Source organism: Ciona robusta, chromosome 8 (assembly GCF_009617815.1).
Source record: "Ciona robusta chromosome 8, ASM961781v2".
NCBI classification, from domain to species: Eukaryota; Metazoa; Chordata; class Ascidiacea; order Phlebobranchia; family Cionidae; genus Ciona; species Ciona robusta.
The window spans coordinates 3,433,856-3,457,190 of NC_143242.1; the positions used below are offsets into that span (position 1 = coordinate 3,433,856).

Genomic DNA, 23,335 nt, shown 5'->3' on the forward strand with positions numbered 1-23,335 from the left:
GTCTTAAGAATATGACAGTTTCTGATCAAATACAGCACGTGCAAAACCGATATTTCGTATTGTTAATTTATTTATCAAATATTATCAAATTTTTATGAAAAAATAGACCGGCAGCTGTCAATGGTACAGGATTAACAAGTAGAACATGTTGTTTGAACATAATACATACTTAAAAAAGTCAAATTTGTTTGCATGGCATTGCAGCAAAAATCATTGTTTAATGACATATGGTGTCACAATACATTTTCTCAGTACAAACAAAGACATATGCTCGTATATTTTCTTTTATTTTAATTCAATAGCAATATTATCTATCTTTATGTTTTACTTTTGTTTAACAAGATCATAAATAGTGCAGTATTTATTTTACAAATTCTGCTGAAAAAGGCAGTGTTTCTTAAAATTTATGCAACGACACAGCTATTTTATTCAACCAGCAAATTGTGCCAAGTGTTAAAAGTGACCGCACAACTATTTTATTTGGTTAGGTTAATGATACAGTTTCAGAGAGACCATTGACTGTTAAACTGTTATGTTTAATATTTTATACACCTGTATAAGGTTTAGAAAGAATTAGTTAAATAGTGATATTTGTATGGTTATTGATAGAGGCACAGCCTATCATTTGGAAAAACCAGGGTGCTTTTAGAAGTTACTGCTATTATTTGATTGAAATCCTTGGTTTGTCTGTAACTATATGACTATTCACGCATATTACCCAGTGTATTTCATTACATGTATGCATAATGCAAACCATGTTAGGTGCATAAGGCTATGGATATTACTTAGTATATCAGACGTTTTGCATTGGTTGTCATCTTGTGCATATAAATAACTTGATGACGTTATGAACACACGCAGGAAATGAAGTGTAGATATTATCTTTCGGTGATGTTTGTTTGTGTTATTTATAACAGAACAAGTAAATAAGATTAAGTGAAATAAACAGTTGTGTAATAACATATTTTATTCAAATTAGCTTCAAATATTATTAATATTTATAGATTAGTTTTTTACTGAATTACACTGTTAGTCACATTTGTCAAATAGACAACAAAAGTATTTGTATGTTTAAAACAATTGCTCCCAGTTAATTAAACAAAAGGGTAAAATCAGTGGATATCGTAGAATGTAAGAAGTTCTAAAACATAATTTTAATGATGTAGTTGTTTCTGTTGTCATATCGGCCACAAAATTGTGTGGGATTAGTTCTACAGGTTTCAATTTAAAGACAGAAAACGTTTAAAACCATGTGAATAGTTCGCCTGCAGGCATTCAGTCAGCTTTTTGACGTGTCTTGATGTGGAGACTTGTGTTTGAACTTACGCAATACCAATATAGACACCCGATATTTAAAACTGAGACAATCAATTTAGTGTTACAAGTAAAATGCAAATTAATTGACATATGAAGCACTGCACGTTTTGTTATTCTTTTTTACCCATTACTCATGCGTCTGGCATGCACTTAATCTTAGCGAATTCTTTCTGAGCAGATGATCATGCCACTGGTTCAAAGTCCAGCTTTTCTTACTTCTTCTATTATTTATCACAAAGCACAACAACATTATAATTTATCACACTTTATAAGCGCTTGGATTATTCAAGACCTACAGTGCTATACAGTAGCGTCAATTTTATAATACTTTTGGCGTTGCGATTTGCGACAATAAAATATGTTAATAGGTTGGTATTTTTAAATAGTATTTTAGGAATAAATTGCTTTAATCATTAAAAAATTAGGAGCTGCAATCTTTGCAAAATTAATAAAACCTACGCAGGTACCATTGGTCTATAAAATGACCACATTGATCTTAAGTGTCAACTTTACAGAATGTTTAAGTTAAATTGTGTTCTGCCTTATGCTGTAGCTGTCCCTGCTGGCTTTGTCTTATTGTGGCAGTTAATCAAGAGATGGTACCCTTGGATTCCAGAAGATTTTGCTTTTCTTAGCAAATTAATTAGAGGGCTGAGACTACTTTCTTTTTATCGGAAGAACAATATTGCTGTATGTGATCGGTGAGTGTTTCATGCTACTTTTAATACATTTGTTAAACGCCATAAATGAAACACGTTACATACATGCTGCACTGACTGTTGTAAAGTTGAAATGCATTAATAAAGATAAAATATAAAATAAAAATCTGTATTTTTTAAGCCTTGAAAAAGTTTTATCAAATTCAAATGTCATAAAAAATTGTTTTTCAGCAGAAATAATTCTAAATTAAAAATATTTATATATTATATATATATTATATATGATATGCCATTGTAGTTTCTATTATTTCATTTCGGTTTTTTTCTCACACCTTTTAGTTTAGCTGAGGTTGCCAAGGCAACCCCTGACCACCCATTCCTAGTATATGAAGATGACAAGTTTAGTTACATGCAGATGCATAAATGGATTAACAAATGTGGGCGTACCCTCCGTAGTATGGGTGTGCAACCAAAAGATAAGGTAAAGTCAGTGTCTCTATTATTTGTGCTTATACAATGATAGGGATGCACATTACAGAATTTCGAATCCGTGAGATTCGAATCCTTTTGTATTCGAATCTAATTATGGGATTCGGTATTCTGTTTAATGACCTCATTACACGTCATCTCATATACTATATTAACAATTTTTGAAACTTATTAATTTTGAAAAAAAATATTTTTGTGTTTGTGGGACTTTCGGGAGTAAACGTTTCGCAACGTCTTTTCATAGCCTGCTATACGTTTCATGACGCAAAAACTACCCAATAATACAATTTTTGATCATTCTACAGCTCATGACCCAACAAGGCTGCTATGAAAGGGTCAATAAACTGACTTTTGTGGGTAAAATTTTTTTTTCCTATAAATGTAAAAAGGTTCGAAATTCTAGATTCGGAATTCTAGATTCGAATTAAAGTATTCTAGGATATCCTAGAATACCTAATTATTCTGTAATGTGCATCCCTATACAGTGATGCTTTTATAGAAAAAGGGTAAAATCGTCATCATTATATTTTTTGACAAAATTTGGTGTTATGTATATAGTTCTAACATCAAGGTAAAAGGAATATTGCTTAAAACTGAGCGGCTAAAACATATGTCAGTTTTAACCCTGTTTTTTTTAAATAAAAGTTACTTCGTGCACCCCTAATTATTCCAATGGTAGGACAAGTTAATGACTATGCTATAAAGTCATCATAGTTATTAGTTAACATTGGGTAAAAGATATCAGTAATAAAACATTTTGAAAACAAATAAGATCAGGGCAAAGGTCAACTAAAACCATGTAGCTGATAATGGCTGCAAGAGCCTTTTACATGGAAAGTACTTGCAGTTGGCTTGTGTTCAGAAACGTGACATGGGGGTGTCTGGGGTAACTAACAGTCACACACATTTTCCAAAATCATATGAGATATGATTTAGCAGTTTAGAACCCAAGTTTTCAAATCTAGAAAACTCTTTTTACTTTAAAAAAATGGTGACCTCTATCGTTACTTTAAATTTTTTTTTTGTAACTTCTTATTTTATCCTCGCCTGGCCAGAAAACGTTAGTCGTTAAATTTGGGTGTAAGGGATCTTTAATGTGTGGCTGATGATTTGGCCACAATGGTAGCAGCAAAGGGCCTTGATTCTATTACCTCTGGGTTAGAGGCAGGTGTGCCAACCAATTGTGTTACGGTGCCCTACATGTTACAATGTTTTAATTATTATTTTGCAAAAATGAGACTTGTCTCAACATACCAAATGGCAGCCAATGAAGTTTTCATCCTAATACTTTATAGGTTGGGTTGATGATGATGAACGAACCAGCTTTCATTGCCGTGTGGCTTGGTTGTAACAGGATTGGAGCAATTTGTTCTTTTCTTAATTTCAATTTGCGTTCCAAGTCACTAATGCACTGCATTGATCTCTCAGACACTAAAATTATAATCGCCGGTAGCGATGCAGCTATTCTTGAGGTTTGAGTTTATTTTGTCTGCCTAAGGCTGTTCATAACTTGGTTTGTTTAATGTTTTCTGTTTAGAGATTATTCATATAGTACTGTGGGGTAAGTTGGAACAGCTTTAGCATATAATATCTTAATGCCGACATGTCGTGATCATGTTTTATAGAATTAACAATGCTCAATGGGTGTTGTGAGGATACCTTATATAATTCTTTAAATGTTCTTTGTTTACTACCAAATGGGACGACGAAATAGAAGGAAAATGTGTTCCATCTTCCCCCACCCTACTATACACAGGATGTATGTTTATTATTTACTGTGTGTGAATATATCTCAACATTTATGTCGGGTTTAAATTTTAAGAAAGACGGCTGTTTTACAGACCTAAAGAACTGAAATAAATAATTTATTATATATACTTGGATAACTAATCTAATTTTTATGATTATATATTTTGCAAAATGAGGCCGTTTTTTGTTAATTATTTAAAATTGGCAAAGGCACACAAAACTTTGTGATCAAGAAATAGTCTCAAAAATATATACAGTTAAAATGAGGGTAGACAATTGATAATAGATATGGTAAACTGGTGTTTGATAATAACCCTCTATTGCTTACAGGCCTTAAATGAGGTGGAAAGTGAATTGAAAGAGCGTGGGATTGAGGTTTATGTTTACGGAGAGGAAAATGAAAAATTTAAATCTCTTTCACCTGTAGTTGGTGAGTTTTACGTGTTGTATTAAAAAAAGTCGGAGTTTCTGTATATGGTACACTGTGGTTAGATGGGATTCCTTTACCATATATTATTCCAATAGCCTGATCGTGTTTTAAACAATTAACAACGATTTATGGTAGTTGTGAGGACACGGTTTTATATTTCTTTGAATATTTTTTGTTTAATACCAAATAGGACGAGAAAACAGGATGAAAAAATTTCCCATCTTCCCCACCCTATTATATATAAATCCAATGGTTTATTTAATGTAAAATTGAAAAGTATTCAAACTTTTACAAATAGTTTTGTTGGTAACCATGGGCAAAACCTTTTGATTATCTTAGATTTTACCATCTATTTTAGATTCAGTTACAAAATTATCACTGGTTAGAAAATTGTAAAATCAAAAAAAGTTTAATTTTTTACATTTAGTTTTGGTGTTATAGCCAAAACTTGTTAGTCATCTCATCATTAATCTATCTATCTATTTTTTATTTGATTGCAAAATTGTTTTAGCTCGTGATATGTATTTTGTGTTTTTTACTGATTTTGTTTGCAGATAAAGAGATTTCTGATGATATACCTCGATCATGGAGAGAAGATGTTACTTCTGCGGACGTCATAGGCTACATATTCACATCAGGCACTACAGGTACACACAGTCGCATAAAACATGGGGCAATGCAATAACAGTTTCTGCTTTCGGGAGTCAATTTTTTTTAAAAAAAAGTGATTTTTAATTCAAAACTTCATCATTCTGTTTATAATTTTATAAAATGACGCACGATTTCAAAATTTTAATTTTTTTATGTCTTACTCTTTTGTTTGTGTTTTTGCCGTTCACAATTAAATGTTATTTTTTATGGGCAAATTTAAACCTATGCAATAAAACACCTTTTAAATTCCACTTTTTTATAATAATTACCTATATGTTATCTTCCTTTACCAGGATTCCCTAAAGCTGTTAACATGGACAATCGAAAGTTTTTTGCTGGAGCAGTTCTTCTTTCTTTTGCCAACCCTTCACCAAGTGATGTGATTTATACAAGCCTGCCCCTGTACCACAGCTCAGGTCTTTGTATTGGCGTTACAGGAGCAATTGTACACGGTAAATGGGTGGTCTTACAGTTATAGTAAAAAGAATGAATGTTACTTGTTAACCCTAGCGAGGCAGGGCAACGACAGTCATTATAACACATGTGTTCTGTTTTATACACCTCATGCCCACTTACGAGTTACCACACATGTAACTTTGTGCATGATTATTTTTTAAGGGATTTTTTATTTTATGTTTTTTTTATGTATTGCTGACAATTTTGGCAAAGCCTAGTGACCACTGGATTGGATAAATTATTGTTAATTAAAGCTATTTAAATGTTTAAAATAGGGGTGTTAAACTGCTAAAACATATGATGTAACCCTGTTTCAAAGTTAGGGTAAACTGTCACCAGGTAATCCTAGCGTCACTTCAACAATCTGTTGTACTCTGCAGATTTATGATACTTATGCAAGTTTTAAACTTTATTTATATAGTCATATAGAATTGTGATATCTGTAATACACTTCATACAGTTTATTTTACAGCAAAACCCTAAGTTTGATTTCTCCCCACAGGATGTACATGTGTTCTTAGAAAAAAGTTTTCTGCCAGCAAATTTTGGCCTGACTGCCGTAAATACAATGTAACCATTGTTCAATATATCGGGGAAATCTTAAGATACGTTTGCAAGCAACCTGAAGTAAGTGTATTGACTTTTAATTTTAGTTTAAAATAAATGCATGTAAGCAATAAGAAAAATTTTTTTCGTTTGGATTTAATGCAAAAATATTTCAAACATTTTTTTTGCCACTTTTTAATTTTAACAGTTAGAAGCGCAGACAGAATTTTCAGGGTCACGATGCATAGCAAAGAATAGACTTAGTAAGACAGATAGATTAGTTCTAAAACCAAACCAATTTGCTGAGTTCTTTTTTCAAATTCAAAGTTATTTACAACAATACCTTCTGACCCTTATTTTAAACAAAATTTTTAATTTTTAAAGTAAAACACACCTTCAAATTCCAATATATTCTTAGACACCCGAGGATACAAAACACTCTGTTCGTCTTATAATTGGAAATGGTCTTCGTCCCGATGTGTGGAAACAATTCCTTGAGCGATATGGCGCAGACATTCATGTTCTTGAGTTTTACGCAGCTACTGAAGGCAATGTCGGATTTGTCAATCAACATAATAAGTTTGGTTGCGTGGGAACTTTTTCACCGTTACTGAGAGTGAGTTATGTAATATTGATATCCATAGGTGCCACATGCATGTACTAATGAATGAATGTAAATTATTTGAATGAATGTAACTTATCAATAGGTGTCACAAGTATGTACTGATGAATGAATGTAATTTATTTATAAGTGTCACATACATGAACTAATGAATGAATGAATGAATGTAACATATTTAATATTTATAGGCCTTTTGTGTATTGAATTAATGAATGAATGTTGCTTATCAATGGGTGCCGCATGGATAAACTAATGAATGAGCGACTTAATGTAACTTATTTATTGGAGTTTTGGGTATAAACTAATGAATGAATGAATGTAACAAATTTATAGGTGTTTTGTTCGTGAACTAATGAATGTATAAGTGAATATAACTTATCAATAGGCACCACGTCCATATGCATATACTAAACATGAATGAACGAATGTAACGTATTTATAGTCTTATAGATACGTAAGACATGCGTGAACTAATGAATGATTGTAACTTATTTATTTTTACTTCTTTATTTTCTGTCCCCAGAAATTTGGATCAGCGATTATTAAGTTTGACGTTAACACAGAAGAGTTGGTTCGTGATAAAAATGGAAGGTTGGTTCTTGGTTGGATTACTTTCTGGGATTTTTAGTTCATATAATCTCAATTTTCAAGATTTTGGCAAAAAAATGTCAAAACTCGCTTTAGTAATGTAAAATAACTCATAAAAATACGTATTTTTTTTAGTATTTTTAACAATAAAACAGTTTATATTTTACCTAATTTTGGTCTTTTTATTTCCTTTTCTCAATAATTTTGAATTCAACCAATTTTAAAATATATATATATATTTAAATTTCGCTGTTTTTTAAGCTCTAAATTATCACATATATTTTCCAGACCTATTCGCTGTGGTCCAAACGAACCAGGTTTACTGGTTGCGAAGATTACTGCACATACTGCCATTTCAAGTTATAAAGGCAAGAAGAGTCTAACTGAGAAAAAAGTCTTAAAAAACCTATTTAAGGTTAATGATTTCTGTGTTACATTATAGTGTATGTGTTTTTGCTGCCTTCTAAGTTTGACATATTTTTTTTTTTTTTTTTTAAATAATTTTTCCTAAAGTTATTTTGTAAAACTTCTAGAAAACGAATTATTAGGAAACGAGGGATTCCAAAAAAAATTTGTTTATATATATGTTTGTTATAGCAAGAATACACAGTTATATTACATATATGAATAAATGAATGAATTTATGTAACTTGCCTTATCCTAGGGTAGTGGAAAAATCACTCTCGTTATAACAAAGGTGTTCTGTATATACACCTTGTCCCATCTTACAAGTCACCATGTATGTTACATTGTTAGTGATTATTTTTTTTAGATATCTCTGGTAAATTGGAAACCAAATATTACATTTTTCATATATATATAGATTATAGAAATATATTGCATAAAATTTACTGTATAGGAAGGAGACTCTTATTTCAACACTGGTGACTTGCTCATGTATGATGATCAGCACAGACTTTATTTTTGTGACCGAGTTGGCGACACTTTTCGCTGGAAAGGTGAAAATGTTTCAACTAATGAAGTGAGTGATACTGTTGTGCATGCAGAAGGAATAAGAGAGTGCAATGTGTACGGGGTTCAAGTACCAGGTAAGGAAGTAAATAGAAGTGTTAATTTGTAATTGTTTGGCGTGGCTACGATTTGAGCTGTTTCAATTAAAAATCATTAACTTAAAGTTGAAAAAAGTATAATTGTACAGAGTACAGTCTACACCAATAATTCAAATTCAAAATATTGTGTATTTTATGCCATTCATGTTGTGGCTATGTCTCTATCCTATATGAGTAAGGTTCTTGACAACAAAACATAGTTTATGCCAGATTTTGCCCATTACCCCAACATACAAAACGACAGTGCCCACTTTACGAGTTACCATGTGTAACTTTGTAAGTAATTTTTTTTTTGTGTAGTTTACAAATTATTATAGCTTACAGCAGACAGTTTTATTACTTCTACCACGTTTTTATTTTAACTAGACAAAAAAGTTTTTTTTTATATATATTTTACAATTCATGTCCCAGACTCTGTTTTTCTTTTAAGTATACAGTATACCGTTACAGACAGTACTGTTTGGTCTTTGGTTTTATCCAAAAAAAAAACTTAATTGATTATCATAGGACACGATGGCAGAGCTGGAATGGTAACTGTTGTATTGGAATCAGATGAATTAGATTGTGAAGCTTTATACAAACATGTGGAACATGCTTTGCCTTCTTATGCAAGGCCAATGTTTGTCAGGTGAGCTTCTAGTTAGCGATTTAAGATGGGCAAAATTTTCATTTTGCAGAATATTATAAACAGAATTTTCATTTCTTGGGGAGTTGATTTAGACAAAATTTTTCGTTATTTATGATTTGTAATAGGTCGAATTTTCATGTTATAGGATTTAATATAGACAGAATTTTAATTTCTTGGGAATTTAATTTAAGCATTTTTTTATTATTTAGAATTTAATACTTGCAAAATTTACTATTAAGTTTTTTAAACTAAAAGCAGGTTTTTCTTCATTTTTCACTGTGCAGCAGATTGTATCCATAAATTCCCTTAAAAATGACAATGAAAATTTAAAATGTACGATTAGACGTTTATTGTTATTACTAACACCACATATGGTGCCATTGTTATCTCAACAATGGAATATCTGATACTGATATTTTTGTAATCAATACTCAAATTGTAAGAATCATATTGTTACATTTATAAATGTGACTGTAACAGCTTAGCTATGCGGCACACTGTATGTGCAACTAAAATAGGTAAAAATACACTGTATGTTTTGACAATCTGGACCAGGGGTTCCCAAACCGCGGCTCGCGGAAGCCCTCAGAGGACCTTAATAAATGGCCCTCAGAGGACTTCCAAATTACGACATATTACTTTAAAAAAAATATTTAATTGATTTCTGTAATAATTTACATTGGTTTTGTTACGTCACAAGAATAGTTGTTGCATAATTAGGATTTCACATATTGGCCCGCTAAAGTTTGGGGATCCTCGGATCTGGACATTACATTAGCTACCACTGGATCGGAGCAATGTCCGTTAAGTGTATTGCCCAAGGACACACACAAATTCGTAGGCGTCAAACCTTGTATAGCAGAATATCTAGACCTAACCTGGACTTTACTCTCACTAATCAGTAAACTCTACAGCCAATAAGTTAAGTTTGTTTCACACAAATGCATCCAACTAGCCCTGCCTCCCCTGCATTTTAAATTGCTTGGTTCCTATTTTAATTTATACATGCCTACAATGGTGGCAGTGAGCATTGAACCTGGTGTCATTTGGTTAAAATGCAAGCAGTTTACCGTCATAAAACTTCATTTTTTATTCCAGGGTCCAACCAGAGCTAGAAGTGACAGGCACCTTTAAACAGAGGAAAGTCAACTTGCAAAAAGAAGGTTTTGACCTGGAAAAAGTTTCTGGCGATAAGCTGTACTACATGAATATACAGGCCAAAACATATTCACCAATTACCCCTGAAATACAGAAGAAAATTGAAACCGGAGAAATCCGGCTTTAACTGGATTTTTTAACACATATCGCCCATTACCCTGAAAATACAGAAGAAAATTGAAACCGGAGAAATCCGGCTTTACCTGGATTTTTTAACACATATCGCCCATTACCCTGAAAATACAGAAGAAAATTGAAACCGGAGAAATCCGGCTTTAACTGGATTTTTTAACACATATCGCCCATTACCCTGAAAATACAGAAGAAAATTGAAACCGGAGAAATCCGGCTTTACCTGGATTTTTGAATCATAAAAGTTGCTTTGGAAAATTTGCCAATCAAATTTATAAGCACTTGTTAATGTGGCTGTGGTTGAGCTGTTTAATGTGTATGTTTAGTCTGTAAAAATACTTAACTTGTTACTGATAAACCCATTATTGTAAAATTGGTCTACAATGCCAATGGCTATAAAACATATTCGCTACAAGTTCTAGTTGTTGAAAAAAATGTACCTACTTAATTTTTATGGTACCCACCTCAAAATTGGTAATTTAGTTTTTGAGTGATATAATCACAGCTTCGTTTAATTTTTGTGAAAAATTATTCTGTGTTTTTCTTTGAATAATCTTTAAATAATCCATTCTAAAATCAATGATTTTAAGCGTTGTGGTACGATACATAGTATAAATTGTTAACTTAGTACATTATTGTTTAGTAAAATCACATTTCATGTATTATCAATTTAAAATTTTAAATCTAAATTTTGTGTATAGTGGGCTGGGGAAAGATAGGACAATGTTTCATTCCATTTTCTAGTCCCATTTGTTCGTTCCACTAATAACATTCACAGAATTATAAAACTGTTTCTTCAGGACTCCCATAGACTGTTGTTAATTTTTTAAAACACCATTATAACATTTGGACACCATGTGCTAAAGGTGTCCCATCTTCCCCTACTCTACTATATCATTATTCCATATAATTTGCCTCACAATCAAATTAATGCCTTTCATCACGTACTATTATATTAAATTCAGCAGTTTAGCAGTATCAACTTGTTATGAAAGTTGTCAAAAATTAACTGCACTGATTCCGAATTGAAATGCAGTCAATGTTTAAATGTACTTTTACTCCACCTTTGCAAAATCATGTACCATAGCTTATGCAGGTATAATTTATACCAGATTGTTTACATTTCCAATTATCCTGGTGGCTTGCTTTCATTTATTTTTTGTAATCAAAATTCATACTGGCTCGTTAATGCAGAATAGAAAAGCAGAAATATTTTTCCAGTATTTTCTCAAAACTAAAAGTTGTAAAAATGCATCCTTTTTCCTATGTATGTTGTTTGTATATGAAAAAGACCTAAAACTATTTGCTGTAAACTTCCATACCAGCAATTTTCCAACTAAAGAACTTAATGTGTGTAATCTATACATATCCTTAAATACCATTTTACCGCTCACGAATTTTCGCATTTGCAGTCAATTGAGCAGTATGCTAATTAAAATTGTTTTATTTAGGTCATAGAAAGTTAATTAGGTTAATTTAACACTGTGGCCGCCTTATTCAAAGCAGCACTGAACAAAAAGGTAAAATTTTCATAATCCTTTAATCTTATACTAAAATATTTATACAGTTTTAAGCAAAAATGTAAAACCTATTTTTAGTTTCAAAATTTAAACATGTATATTACTAGTAGTAACAGCAGCACAATGTTTTTGCTATTGTTTTAAATTGTTATAACAATATTTTTTATTTTCATTTATTTTATTTACTTCATTCACTTCATCATTTCATTCACTTCATTCATTTCATTCACTTCATTCACTTCATTCGCTTCATTCGCTTCATTCGCTTCATTCGCTTCATTTACTTCATTTACTTCATTTACTTCATTCACTTCATTCATTTCATTCACTTCATTCGCTTCATTCGCTTCATTCGCTTCATTTACTTCATTTACTTCATTCACTTCATTCATTTCATTCGCTTCATTCGCTTCATTCGCTTCATTCGCTTCATTCGCTTCATTCGCTTCATTCGCTTCATTCACTTCATTTACTTCATTTACTTCATTCACTTCATTCGCTTCATTCGCTTCATTCGCTTCATTCGCTTCATTTACTTCATTCACTTCATTCACTTCATTCACTTCATTCATTTCATTCATTTCATTCGCTTCATTCGCTTCATTTACTTCATTCACTTCATTCATTTCATTCGCTTCATTCGCTTCATTCGCTTCATTCGCTTCATTCGCTTCATTCGCTTCATTCACTTCATTTACTTCATTTACTTCATTCGCTTCATTCGCTTCATTCGCTTCATTCGCTTCATTCGCTTCATTTACTTCATTCACTTCATTCACTTCATTCACTTCATTCATTTCATTCGCTTCATTCGCTTCATTCGCTTCATTTACTTCATTCATTTCATTCATAATATTTTCCACAGAATGAGTTACCTAAAAATTGGAATAGCTGTCGCCATCTTACTTGTCTTATTAAAATGGTTGATACCAAAATGGTTGTTTGAAGATCTGAGATATCTTCGAATTATTATGAGCGCAAAGAAAAGTGGAGACCTCAAAGTAAAAAACAACCATACTTTTTCAAAATTGTAAGTTTTCGTATAGTTTACATTATATTCCTTGTGGTTCAGGTTCTTGTTACGGACCTGGGATTTAGGCAAGATTTGGCCCATTTCCGCATATTGTTTATAATATTACATGTCATATTGGTTTGATGTATGAAACGACTTTTTTGCCTGACTAAAAAAGTAAAGATAAAATGAATTAAAATAATAAAAATATGGTTTGGAGAAGATAAATCTAAGGATTGTAATTTAAATACTGATTTTATAATTTTAATATTTTTCAGATTATCAATAAATGCTGAAAAGTATCCAACGAAGGTTTATCTTTATTATGAAGATGAAACTTATACTTTTGCTCAAATGGATGCTCTGGTTAACAGAGTTGCAAAATCATTAATTTCACTTGGTGTCGGGCAAGGAGATCAGGTAACAGGAGATTTTTATGATCAATTTATATCTGGTTTTTGTAATGTCTCACTGCGATATAAATTTGGTACATTATTTTTTTTCTAGCTGTTTTTTTATATCGGTATAATATAATATTAAAGTTTCAATAATGTGCTAACGTTATGGCATATTTTTATTTTATGTGGCAATGTTGGTTGGGTTCTGTGGTATGGCACGCCGTGGGTCCTACGATTTAGGCTGCGGTGTGGCATGCCATGGGTCCTATGATTTAGGCCCTGGTGTGGCATGCCATGGGTCCTATGATTTAGGCCCCGGTGTGGCATGCCATGGGTCCTATGATTTAGGCCCCGGTGTGGCATGCCATGGGTCCTACGATTTGCCGCGGTGTGGCATGCCATGGGTCCTATGATTTAGGTCGCTGTGTGGCATGCCATGGGTTCTACAATTTCAGTGCTCTTCTCTATACCAGAGAATACAGGGTTAAAGGCTTGATGTTAAGACACTTAATTTCTCCAACCCAGTTGTTGCTTATTCTTGTCCCAATTGTCAGCCATACTGAGGGAATGAGGTGTATTATCACCCACAAAGTTAAATACTGGTAACTAGTAAGCGGGCACATGGTGTATGAAACAGAAAACCTGTATTACATCGACTGTCGTTTCCCCACCATGCTAAAGTAAAGTTACATTCATTTATTCTTTACCAGGTTGCTTTGTACATGTATAGTGAACCCATGTACCTGGCTATAGTATTTGCTTCCATTCGCCTTGGTGCCGAGATAGGACTAATCAACAGTAACTTAAAGAAGTCACCATTAAGCCACAGTTTAAAAATGGTTGAAGCAAAATTTCTCCTTGTTGGGAATGATTCCAACCTAGAACAGGTTCGGATGTACTCTGTTTTGGCTGGTTTTGGTTTAATATTCTGTATTATGCTGTATACAAGTTATTTTTGCAATTTCTGTTCTGTATGAGTGATATCCTGCAGTGAAACATTCCACAGAACATAGAATTTAAGCCATAGTTGGCGCAATGCTAGCTTAAAGTCATACACAAATAAATATGAAACAAGTTTTAACAAACAATGTTTTGCAACTATTAAAACTAATTGGGAATAATAATAAGCTATTTCTGAACAGTGATTTATAACTCTCTTGTTTTTGGGCAGACAGTAATTTATAACTTTATTGTTTTTAGGCAGTTGAAAATATAAGACCAAGTATTCCGGACACAAAAATTATCTTCTGTGGTGATTCTACCAATGAAACCAGTTTCCTTTCAACTGTTGGTAAGTTTATATGATTACAACCGTGGCTGGCCATTTATGATGTTGGTATGCACTGTTTATCAATTAAAGTAGCTTATTTATTCTCACATGTTAGGGAAAAGACAGTTTTTATAATCTGAATGACGAATGTCATACTATGCACTTTGTGCCTCCTTGCGAGTTGCTACTAAGTGACTTTTTTCTGAATTTTTTTTTACTGTAAAATAGCAACATCAAGCCTCGAACCTGTATGTTCTGGTTTAGGCTTTAAAGGGAGCACTTTAACCACTATGTCATGTAATATAAACACTTTTTTTGTAGCAATTTGACAGAGTGCTGTCTGATTGTCATGCCAGGAACTATTGGCTTTCCTCTAATTAGGTATGCAGTACTGCGGGGTAATATGGGACACCTTTAGCATAAAATATCCTGATCATGTTAAAAAAATAAGAGCGCACTACGAGAAATACACTAAAAAGGTGTCCTATCTCACCCCAACCTATTCTCTATTTGCTAGATTAAGAACTGTTGTAATTCATGTTTTTTTTTTGCAGAAAAAGCATCTCCATCAAAATTAGAAGAGAAGTATCTGCCTACTAATATTTCAATGAGTGATACTGCATGTTATATATTTACATCTGGAACTACAGGTACTTTACAATTAGTATATTGTATATAATATTACTTCTTTACTTGTGTTTGTTTTTGTAATCTAATGGTTCCCAAAACCATTACAAAGTTTATGATAGCAGTTTGTGTAATAATCATTTTTAAGGGTTATTACATACAACTGGATACCAGGTCTTATGCAATACTACACGTAAATAACTCCTATGTTTTATTGCATTTAAGTAAGAGTTAGCATACAGATACTTTTGAAAAAGTATTTCAAAGCGAACTAAGCAGCATTATCTATAAATAAAATATTAAATGTATCTGGTTTGGCAAGCAATCTAACATGTGCATTGTAATATGATTAAACATAAATGAATAAATGTATCTATGTAACCTGCTTTATCCTCATGTGGCCGGAAAACGACAGTCGTTATAACACCAGCGCTCTGTTTTATACACCTAGCTTACAAGTTAGTGAAGTCACCACCTATGTAATTTTGTGGGTAGTTGCTTTATATCTTCAATTCTAACTTCAAATCATAACTATACCAAATCCCTACACAACATAGGCCTTAAAACTAAATTAAAAAAAAAATCCTTCACACCAGGTCTCCCAAAAGCAGTTACCATGTCGCATGCAAAGGTGGTTCGGATATCAGAAGTTTGTGTATTCGTAAACATGTCTCCAGATGATATAATATACACTGCCTTACCTCTGTACCACACAGCAGGGCTCCTAGCTGCTTGTATGTGTGCTGTGAATATAGGTAATTTAACATTTTTTTCATTAACATTTTTTCATTTTTTTTTTTCATTTTTTTTACATTTTTTTTTGTTTTATAGAAGCTTATAGGCTTCGTTTTATTCTATGTGGGTGACGTGCTACAGTGTGGCATGCCATGGGGTCTGAGATTTAGGCCAAAGATGGTTCATTACCATATGGTACTACAACCTATTAGCGAATACTGGGTTGGAGGAATATCTGTAAATTGTTAGCAGTACATAAATAAATCAAAAAATTATCACCCGCGATGTATTAGTAACTGTAAGCAGGATCAAGGTGTATGATCACACAGAACACCCCGGTGTCATAACAACTATTGTGTTCTGCCATGCAAGGATATAAGTTACATTTTTTCAACATAGAATACGTTTGTGTACAAGTAGTTTAGTTCAGATTACAGGTGTTTCCAACTGCTTTACTGTGCTCAAGAATTAATCTGAATTTTATGAAATATATGAAATTTTAAATAAATGGGTAAATCAGAGAGAGATACATACATCAATTTAAACTGGTTTTACTTTAAATTTGTTTACTAAGTTACTAACGTTTTTACTGTTCTCTTACAACCATATTTAGAAACTGTTCTTTTTTTAGGATGTTCGGTGGCTTTGCGGAGAAAGTTTTCTGCTAGTAATTTGCTGAGTGATTGTCGCAAATATAAAGTCACCATGCTGCAGTACATTGGAGAACTGATCAGATACTTGTGCAGCCAGCCACCGGTAAGTAACTACAGAAATTAATAACTACTACACAAACTGTCAAAGACTACAGGAACTAACAAAAACTACAAAAACTAACAAAAACTACAGAAACAAACAAAAACTACAAAAACTAACAAAAAACTAAAACACAACGAACAATAACTAAAAAAAATGATAAAAACTACTGAATCTAACAAAAATTACAGAAACTGTCAGTCATATGGAAAATTTGGGTAGTTTACTTATAAAGAATAAGTAGAATACTAAAAACCTTATTTAAATTACAAAGCATTCATGATACCATTGGCGTTTCTGTTTAGAAAGCTTCATAGTGTTTAATTAAAAAAAGATATTTTTTTAAATAGAAACCAGAGATTGCGTTGAAAAGGTTCTATAATTGTCTATTGTTTACTCATAACTATCATAAATACCTACAAAATGTTTATAACTTAAATTATCTGCAGTCTCCTCATGATAAAGACCATTGCATTCGCATGGCATACGGTAACGGTATGCGTGCTGATGTGTGGAACAAATTTATTGAAAGATTTGGGAAGAAAATCAAAATTCGTGAGTTTTACGCGGCAACTGAAGGAAATTGTGGATTCATCAATATGTTTGATGAAGTTGGTTTTGTAGGAACGTGCTCACCATTAATGAAGGTAATGCTTTGTTAAACATATTTGTTTTGGTGTTATTGTTTTGTCTTGAGCCAGCTTTAACAGTACTGTATACTTTATAGTATGTGCGTATTTTTTAAGTTTTTTGATATACCTGTTTTTTGTTTTATATTTTCTACTATTTTTTGATATTTTCTGTTTTTTTTACGTATTATTTTATTAAAACACCATTTTTTGCTTTGTTTTTATGTTTTGTGGGGTTATAGTAATAGTTGCCTACACTAAATTCTGTGTGTAGCCAATTAATGTCCACTGGGTTGCAGCAGTGAGCTGTAATCATTGTATCCCACCAAACAACTATATATTTTCATGCTATATGATGTGGTACAGTGGTTAGTGCGGTTTTCCCTAGCCTAGAAAATTTAAGTTTGCCGTTTTCCCACCATGCGGGGTTAAATAAGTTACATGCATTCATAAAAAAGTGGTTGTTTTAACCTTAAATTTCTATTCCAGAAATTAACCGGAGTTTTCTTTGTTCAATATGACCATGAGACTGGGGATCCAATAAGAGACGAAAACGGAAGGTGAGAAAATTAACGTAAAATAATAAATGTTTTTATTTCAAGAGTTTATGGGTCAAGGCTTGATGCTGCTATTGTGGCTCAGCCATACATACATAAAAAGTTGTAAAATCACAAAAAATAAGTTTTCCACTATGCAAAGTTACATAATCAGGGATGAGGTAGCTGGTAGGTGAAACAGAACGGCAATGTTATGACTGTCATTTAATTCAATTTAAAATTCATGTTCGCACTGTACATTTTCTCGTCCTAGTTTGTTATTTTTTTAACCCAACAGGTGTGTAGAAGTCCCTTTAAACCAACCTGGACTTTGTATTACTAAAGTAACGAAGTTAGCGCAGTACCAACCTTACAAAGGTGACCCGAAAATGACTGAAAGGAAATTGCTAAGGAACGTTTTCAAGGTAAAACATACGTTGAATAATGCGTATACTTATTTATGGGGGCATTTCTGAAGTGTAGGACCCAGTGGTGTGATAGTTATTCGGTGGTCTTGCACTTAAGTGTAGACTAGGTAAAGCTATAGTGGGTACATGGCATGACTATATGGATACATACACAACTCTTATGTACACTATGTAAAGCTATGATGACATGTAAGCCAGTGTAGATTATGTAACATTAACTCTGTTATTCTCTAAGCTTGAAACATTTGAAAGTTTCATGCACCACTGCTGACTAGTTTACTGCATACATATAGTAGGGTGGGGGAAGATGGGACACCTTTTCAATCTATTTTCTCCTCCAATTTGGTAGTAAACAAACATTCAACGATTGTTTATAAACCTTTATCCTTACGGTCCCCCATAGACCGATGTTAATTGTGTAAAACACGATCAGGATATTTGGTTATTATGTGTGAAAGGTGTCCCATCTTTCCCCACCCTACTATATATATTCGAACCTGAAAATACTGTCTATTCTATATGAGTGAGGTTCTATGGCGAGGCACGCCATTAGACATAACATTTAAGCCAGAATTGACTCTTGATTACTCGTCCCTGATAAAATTTAACCTGGCTTAAATGAATGAATGTAACTTACTTTATTCTCGTATGGCCGGAAAATGACATTCGTTATAACACGGGTGTTCTACTCCTCGTGCCAGCTTACGAGTTACCATGTATGTAACTTTGTCTATAAAATGCTAAAGCTGTACCAGGATAACTAATAACGTTTAATTACAGCCTGGAGACGAGTACTACATATCGGGCGATCTTTTGCTACGTGACGACCAGTACAGACTCGCTTTTTTCGACCGAGTCGGCGACACTTTTCGGTGGAAAGGCGAAAATGTTTCTACGAACGAAGTTAGCGATACTGTTGTGTTAGCTGGCGGGATTAAAGAGTCGAATGTTTATGGAGTCGAAATACCTGGTAAGTATAAGGTTAGGGGACAATTAATATTAATAATAATAATAATTTATTTGTTTCTTCGATAACGGTAGTGACGATTTAGAAATATTTTAAACGAAAAGTCAGGACACAGCGACAAAACAACAGTTCTTAAAACACGCTTACAGTTGAAAACACGTTTAATTGGAAGAAAATAAGCGTCGTCGCTTCACCTAGCGGACAAACAAGCCATTTGTGTTTAATTTTATCAAGTTATAAACTTCTAATAGAAACAAAATGTGGGTAAAGACAAGGCCCGTGCAATGGGAAATCGGTGTTATTGATCTAGTATCAATATATACCTTCAAAGTCACTTTACAGTTCTCCTACTAGTGCTGCCATATGGCTTGCCGGAAACTTAACTTGTCAACCATACAACAAAAATCCAATAATTGCGAAAGGGTTGCGGCACGGCCTGCTAGAAGTATCCCTAGAGAGATCTCTAGTAGGCCGTGGTTGAAGGCATGGTTAACTCTATATGTAGAATAGCCATGGTTGCGGGGCTTACCATTACCGTGTATATGTTGTCACTGTTGAGTTGTGTTTCACATTTAAAGGCAGCTGTGTTTTTATAGCAGCGTTTTACGTTAAACAGGTCGTTTTATATATTTTTAACATCTGTATTTTAACGTACGACTATCGTACGACTTTTGTTTAAAACGAAATAGCTTTTGATTAAATAATCTATGTAGATATAGTAGGGTGGGGAAAGAAGGGACACCTTTTCATTCTCACTCAAATAATTACAAACTGTATCCTCACGACTCCCATATCGCTGTTAATTGTTTAAAAAACGATCAGAATATTTTGATATTATGTGCTAAAGGTATCCCATCTTCCCCCATCCTACTATATATATGTAGATTAAGTTGAACTCATATGACGCTAAATTTGAGGCTCACTGTATATGATTGCGTGAGAGTTCTCAGCCACTTAATGGCCAATGCTCCAACCCTGTGGTTATTCAATGTTGTAGAATACAAATTAACAACCACACGTAACCAATCGCACGTTAAACAATACGTATATTTGTCGTACACACATCACGTCTGTATCGTGAAATGTGTATACCAAACTTTCGTTGGATATATCTGTATGTACACGTCAAAAAACTGTTACAAATTGCTTCAACCCAGTGGTCACTAATGGGTTTTCCAAATTATCAGCCACACATAAGTTTAAAAAAAATAAAAAAATAAAAATAATCACCCGCAAAATAACATACATGGTAACTCGTAAGCTGGCATGAGGTGTATGAAACAGAACATCCGTGTTATAACGACTTTCGTTTTCCGGCCACGCGAAGATAAAGTAAGTTACTTTCATACATCGTATACGGTTATATCTACATCTATAATGTAAGTCGCAGCATGATCGTCCAAATTAGCTAAGCGAATAAATTACTCTTACTGACAAAACGTCTTTCATTTGTGTATATTTCTACCATGGCATAAAAGTAAAAGGATATGTCGTTACCTTAGAAGCTTTTCATCTTTTCATTAATACGATTCGTCCACTTAAACGGATTTAATTTGAGTAAGAGATTAAAAAAGCCATTTTGGCAAAATACGTCTCTTGTTGGCCTTTTTTTGCCCTTCACGTATTTCGTAGCACTAAATCCTATACACTCGCGTGTGTTACTTGTTTTTTTTTGTAATTTTATGCGATGTTTCCCCAAGGAAAATTGTCATCAATTTAACTTATTTCCGCTCCCAGGTTGTGACGGGCGGGCAGGAATGGCAACTATTGTAATAGACGAAGAAATCTTTAGTTTTGAAAGTCTATACCGTTTCCTCGATGACGTACTTCCCAAATATGCAGTCCCAGTTTTTATAAGGTACCCTATTTTATTCACAGGTTTTATATATCTTTTCGGCACTTGTTAAATCAGAACAGCTTAGTACGGCAAAGGTATAGGGCCCGATTTCCATTAGTGTTACAGCACTTGAGTAAACCCAACGAATGTTACTCATATTACGCGATTTGACAGCTGCGCTCAACTCCGCTCTGCTCTTGTTAGGGAAAACCGCAAATTGAAATGTCAAGCTGTCTTCTCGGAAACCAGGAGTGCTTGAATACATTACCAGGGCTTACCGGCCTTTCAATACCTAGAAACCGACGCGCTCGGGCCGGCTGTTGTTTTCCGGTCGGCTTCCTAACTTATCGCGCTCCAAAGTAAACAAAACATCGTGTCCTGCGACTCTAAAACAAGTCCTATGATCTAACATTTTCAGCGCGGCTTTAATTTGTTAAAATTTGCTTTTTTGTTTCTTTTTCGGTAAAACCCACAAAATGAACTGATCCGTTCACGACTTCACAGCGGTCGATGACTCGTTATAACAAATACATTAAACAAAACACCAAACACATTTTGCCTGGAAAACAAAACCCGATTGGCGTCAATTGTTATGGATCAAATACAACTGCGGTTTTGAAATATACATCAAAAAGTAGCAATATACCTGCCCCACTAAAAATCCGAGTGAAAGTTGCAAGCTGTTTTTACAATATATACTTGGATATGGTGTATTGCTCGTCTGTTGGGCAGCAGAATTAGAAGAAACTGTATTCATTCTTTCCCTCCCACGTTCTTTGCTTTACAAATCAGAACCAGCAGCGAACTGCAACTTACTTCGACATTAAAGCAACAGAAAACTTCTCTCAAAGACGAAGCTTACGACCTAACAAGAGTAACGGATCCAATATACATAATCAACCGCAAGCAAGCAACTTACACCCTACTAACTCCGGAATTGCTCCAGCAAATAAAGAACCGGGAATTGCGTTTTTAACTCAGTGTGCCCATAACATTACACGAAAAGTTTTAGTATAATACTAACCTCAAACCCGCATATTTACCAATCATCTACACGCAGTAGTATATATTTGTATATCATGTATATTCTGCCTCAAATGATGTTCCAAGACTGCCTCAAAAAGACGTATACTAACTTTGGCCATGCATGACGACTGCCAAGGTGGATTATATAGTAGAGTGGGGGAAGATGGAACACCTGTTTATTCTATTATCTCGTTTTTTTTCGTAGTAAACAAAGAACATAACGAATTAGAAACCGCATTCCAACGACTCCCATATAGACCGTTGTTAATTGTTTAAAACAGGATTAGGAAATTTGGATATTATGTGCTGAAGGTGTCCCGTCGTACTCCACAGAACACAGTCTTATTTTTCTTTTACTTTTACCTTGATTTTATCAACATGGCATCTGGAAGGTGATTGTATTCAAAATATGCATTCATTTTTTAAAGTTGTTTTTGTAGCAATTTCAAATGGCTTTTGTATGTTCCAGCAATAGCAAAACGTTGCAATTTTTGCCAAGTATTTTAACAAAAAGCAGTGTTTGTGTCGGTCATTACTTGCCTTATATCCACACTTCAAAAAATCAAACAAAAAATGCGGATGTGTGTTTTTATCAGACCATGCCGAAAGGTAGGACCATTATGTACAAAAGAACCGTACAGGTGCCACTTCAAATGCGCCTAAATTGTTTGTTGTGTTTCTGCAAATTGAAAAATTGCCCTATAGCCAAAAACCCTATGTTTGCAACCGTTCGCCAGCGACCCGTTCTTATTGACAAACCCCACAACGGTGACGATACCACTGCCTCAAAATTAACCATAGGAACGGTTTTGGTTTTGTATTACAAGTAGATTGAGGCCGTTATAGGTTGTCTGTTTTACGGTTCACTGGGAGTAATTGGCAGTTCTACCACGAAATTTCATGCTTCTTAAGCTGTTGATATACCCGAAGCCACACCGTACCGCATTAGCGCGGGTATTTTAGTTTTCTTTGTTTATATAGTGCATATAGGCCTTTATTGCTAGGTCTAGTCCTGAAACTACGTTTCAATGCAGACTGGAATCCATGTATAGTAGGGTGGGGGAAGATGGAACACCTTTTTATTCTAATTTCTTAACCCGTT

General features: G+C 33.6%; 2 protein-coding genes and 1 pseudogene across 4 annotated transcripts in view; 2 read left to right on the plus strand and 1 right to left on the minus strand.

Annotated features, from left to right (window-relative positions):
- The first annotated feature begins 1,803 nt into the window (after positions 1-1,803).
- Positions 1,804-11,946, plus strand: LOC149732364 (long-chain fatty acid transport protein 2-like). The gene is made up of 13 exons (XM_089883720.1): positions 1,804-2,018; positions 2,316-2,457; positions 3,761-3,937; positions 4,545-4,644; positions 5,199-5,291; positions 5,589-5,747; positions 6,254-6,378; positions 6,716-6,913; positions 7,443-7,510; positions 7,796-7,922; positions 8,367-8,556; positions 9,085-9,205; positions 10,304-11,946. Exons 1-13 carry the CDS (start codon positions 1,834-1,836, stop codon positions 10,488-10,490), a joined length of 1,872 nt encoding a protein of 623 aa, XP_089739846.1. The 5' UTR covers positions 1,804-1,833; the 3' UTR covers positions 10,491-11,946.
- LOC149732365 (long-chain fatty acid transport protein 2-like) overlaps positions 11,911-23,335 on the plus strand; it is a 43,240-nt gene continuing 31,815 nt past the window's right edge. For 2 of the 3 annotated variants that reach the window (XM_089883722.1, XM_089883723.1), the window contains exons 1-13: positions 11,911-12,015; positions 12,881-13,045; positions 13,306-13,447; positions 14,136-14,312; positions 14,626-14,716; positions 15,250-15,345; positions 15,919-16,077; positions 16,689-16,813; positions 17,260-17,457; positions 17,929-17,999; positions 18,274-18,400; positions 19,184-19,373; positions 21,108-21,228. In XM_089883722.1, the coding sequence (XP_089739848.1) occupies positions 12,882-13,045; positions 13,306-13,447; positions 14,136-14,312; positions 14,626-14,716; positions 15,250-15,345; positions 15,919-16,077; positions 16,689-16,813; positions 17,260-17,457; positions 17,929-17,999; positions 18,274-18,400; positions 19,184-19,373; positions 21,108-21,228 (1,661 nt within the window). In that variant the 5' untranslated portion in view covers positions 11,911-12,015; position 12,881. Of the gene's footprint in view, positions 12,016-12,880; positions 13,046-13,305; positions 13,448-14,135; positions 14,313-14,625; positions 14,717-15,249; positions 15,346-15,918; positions 16,078-16,688; positions 16,814-17,259; positions 17,458-17,928; positions 18,000-18,273; positions 18,401-19,183; positions 19,374-21,107; positions 21,229-21,999; positions 22,787-23,335 lie in introns of those variants that run through there. The other variant, XM_089883721.1, reaches the window with a different exon arrangement.
- LOC149732366 (uncharacterized) lies at positions 12,009-12,866 on the minus strand (annotated as a pseudogene).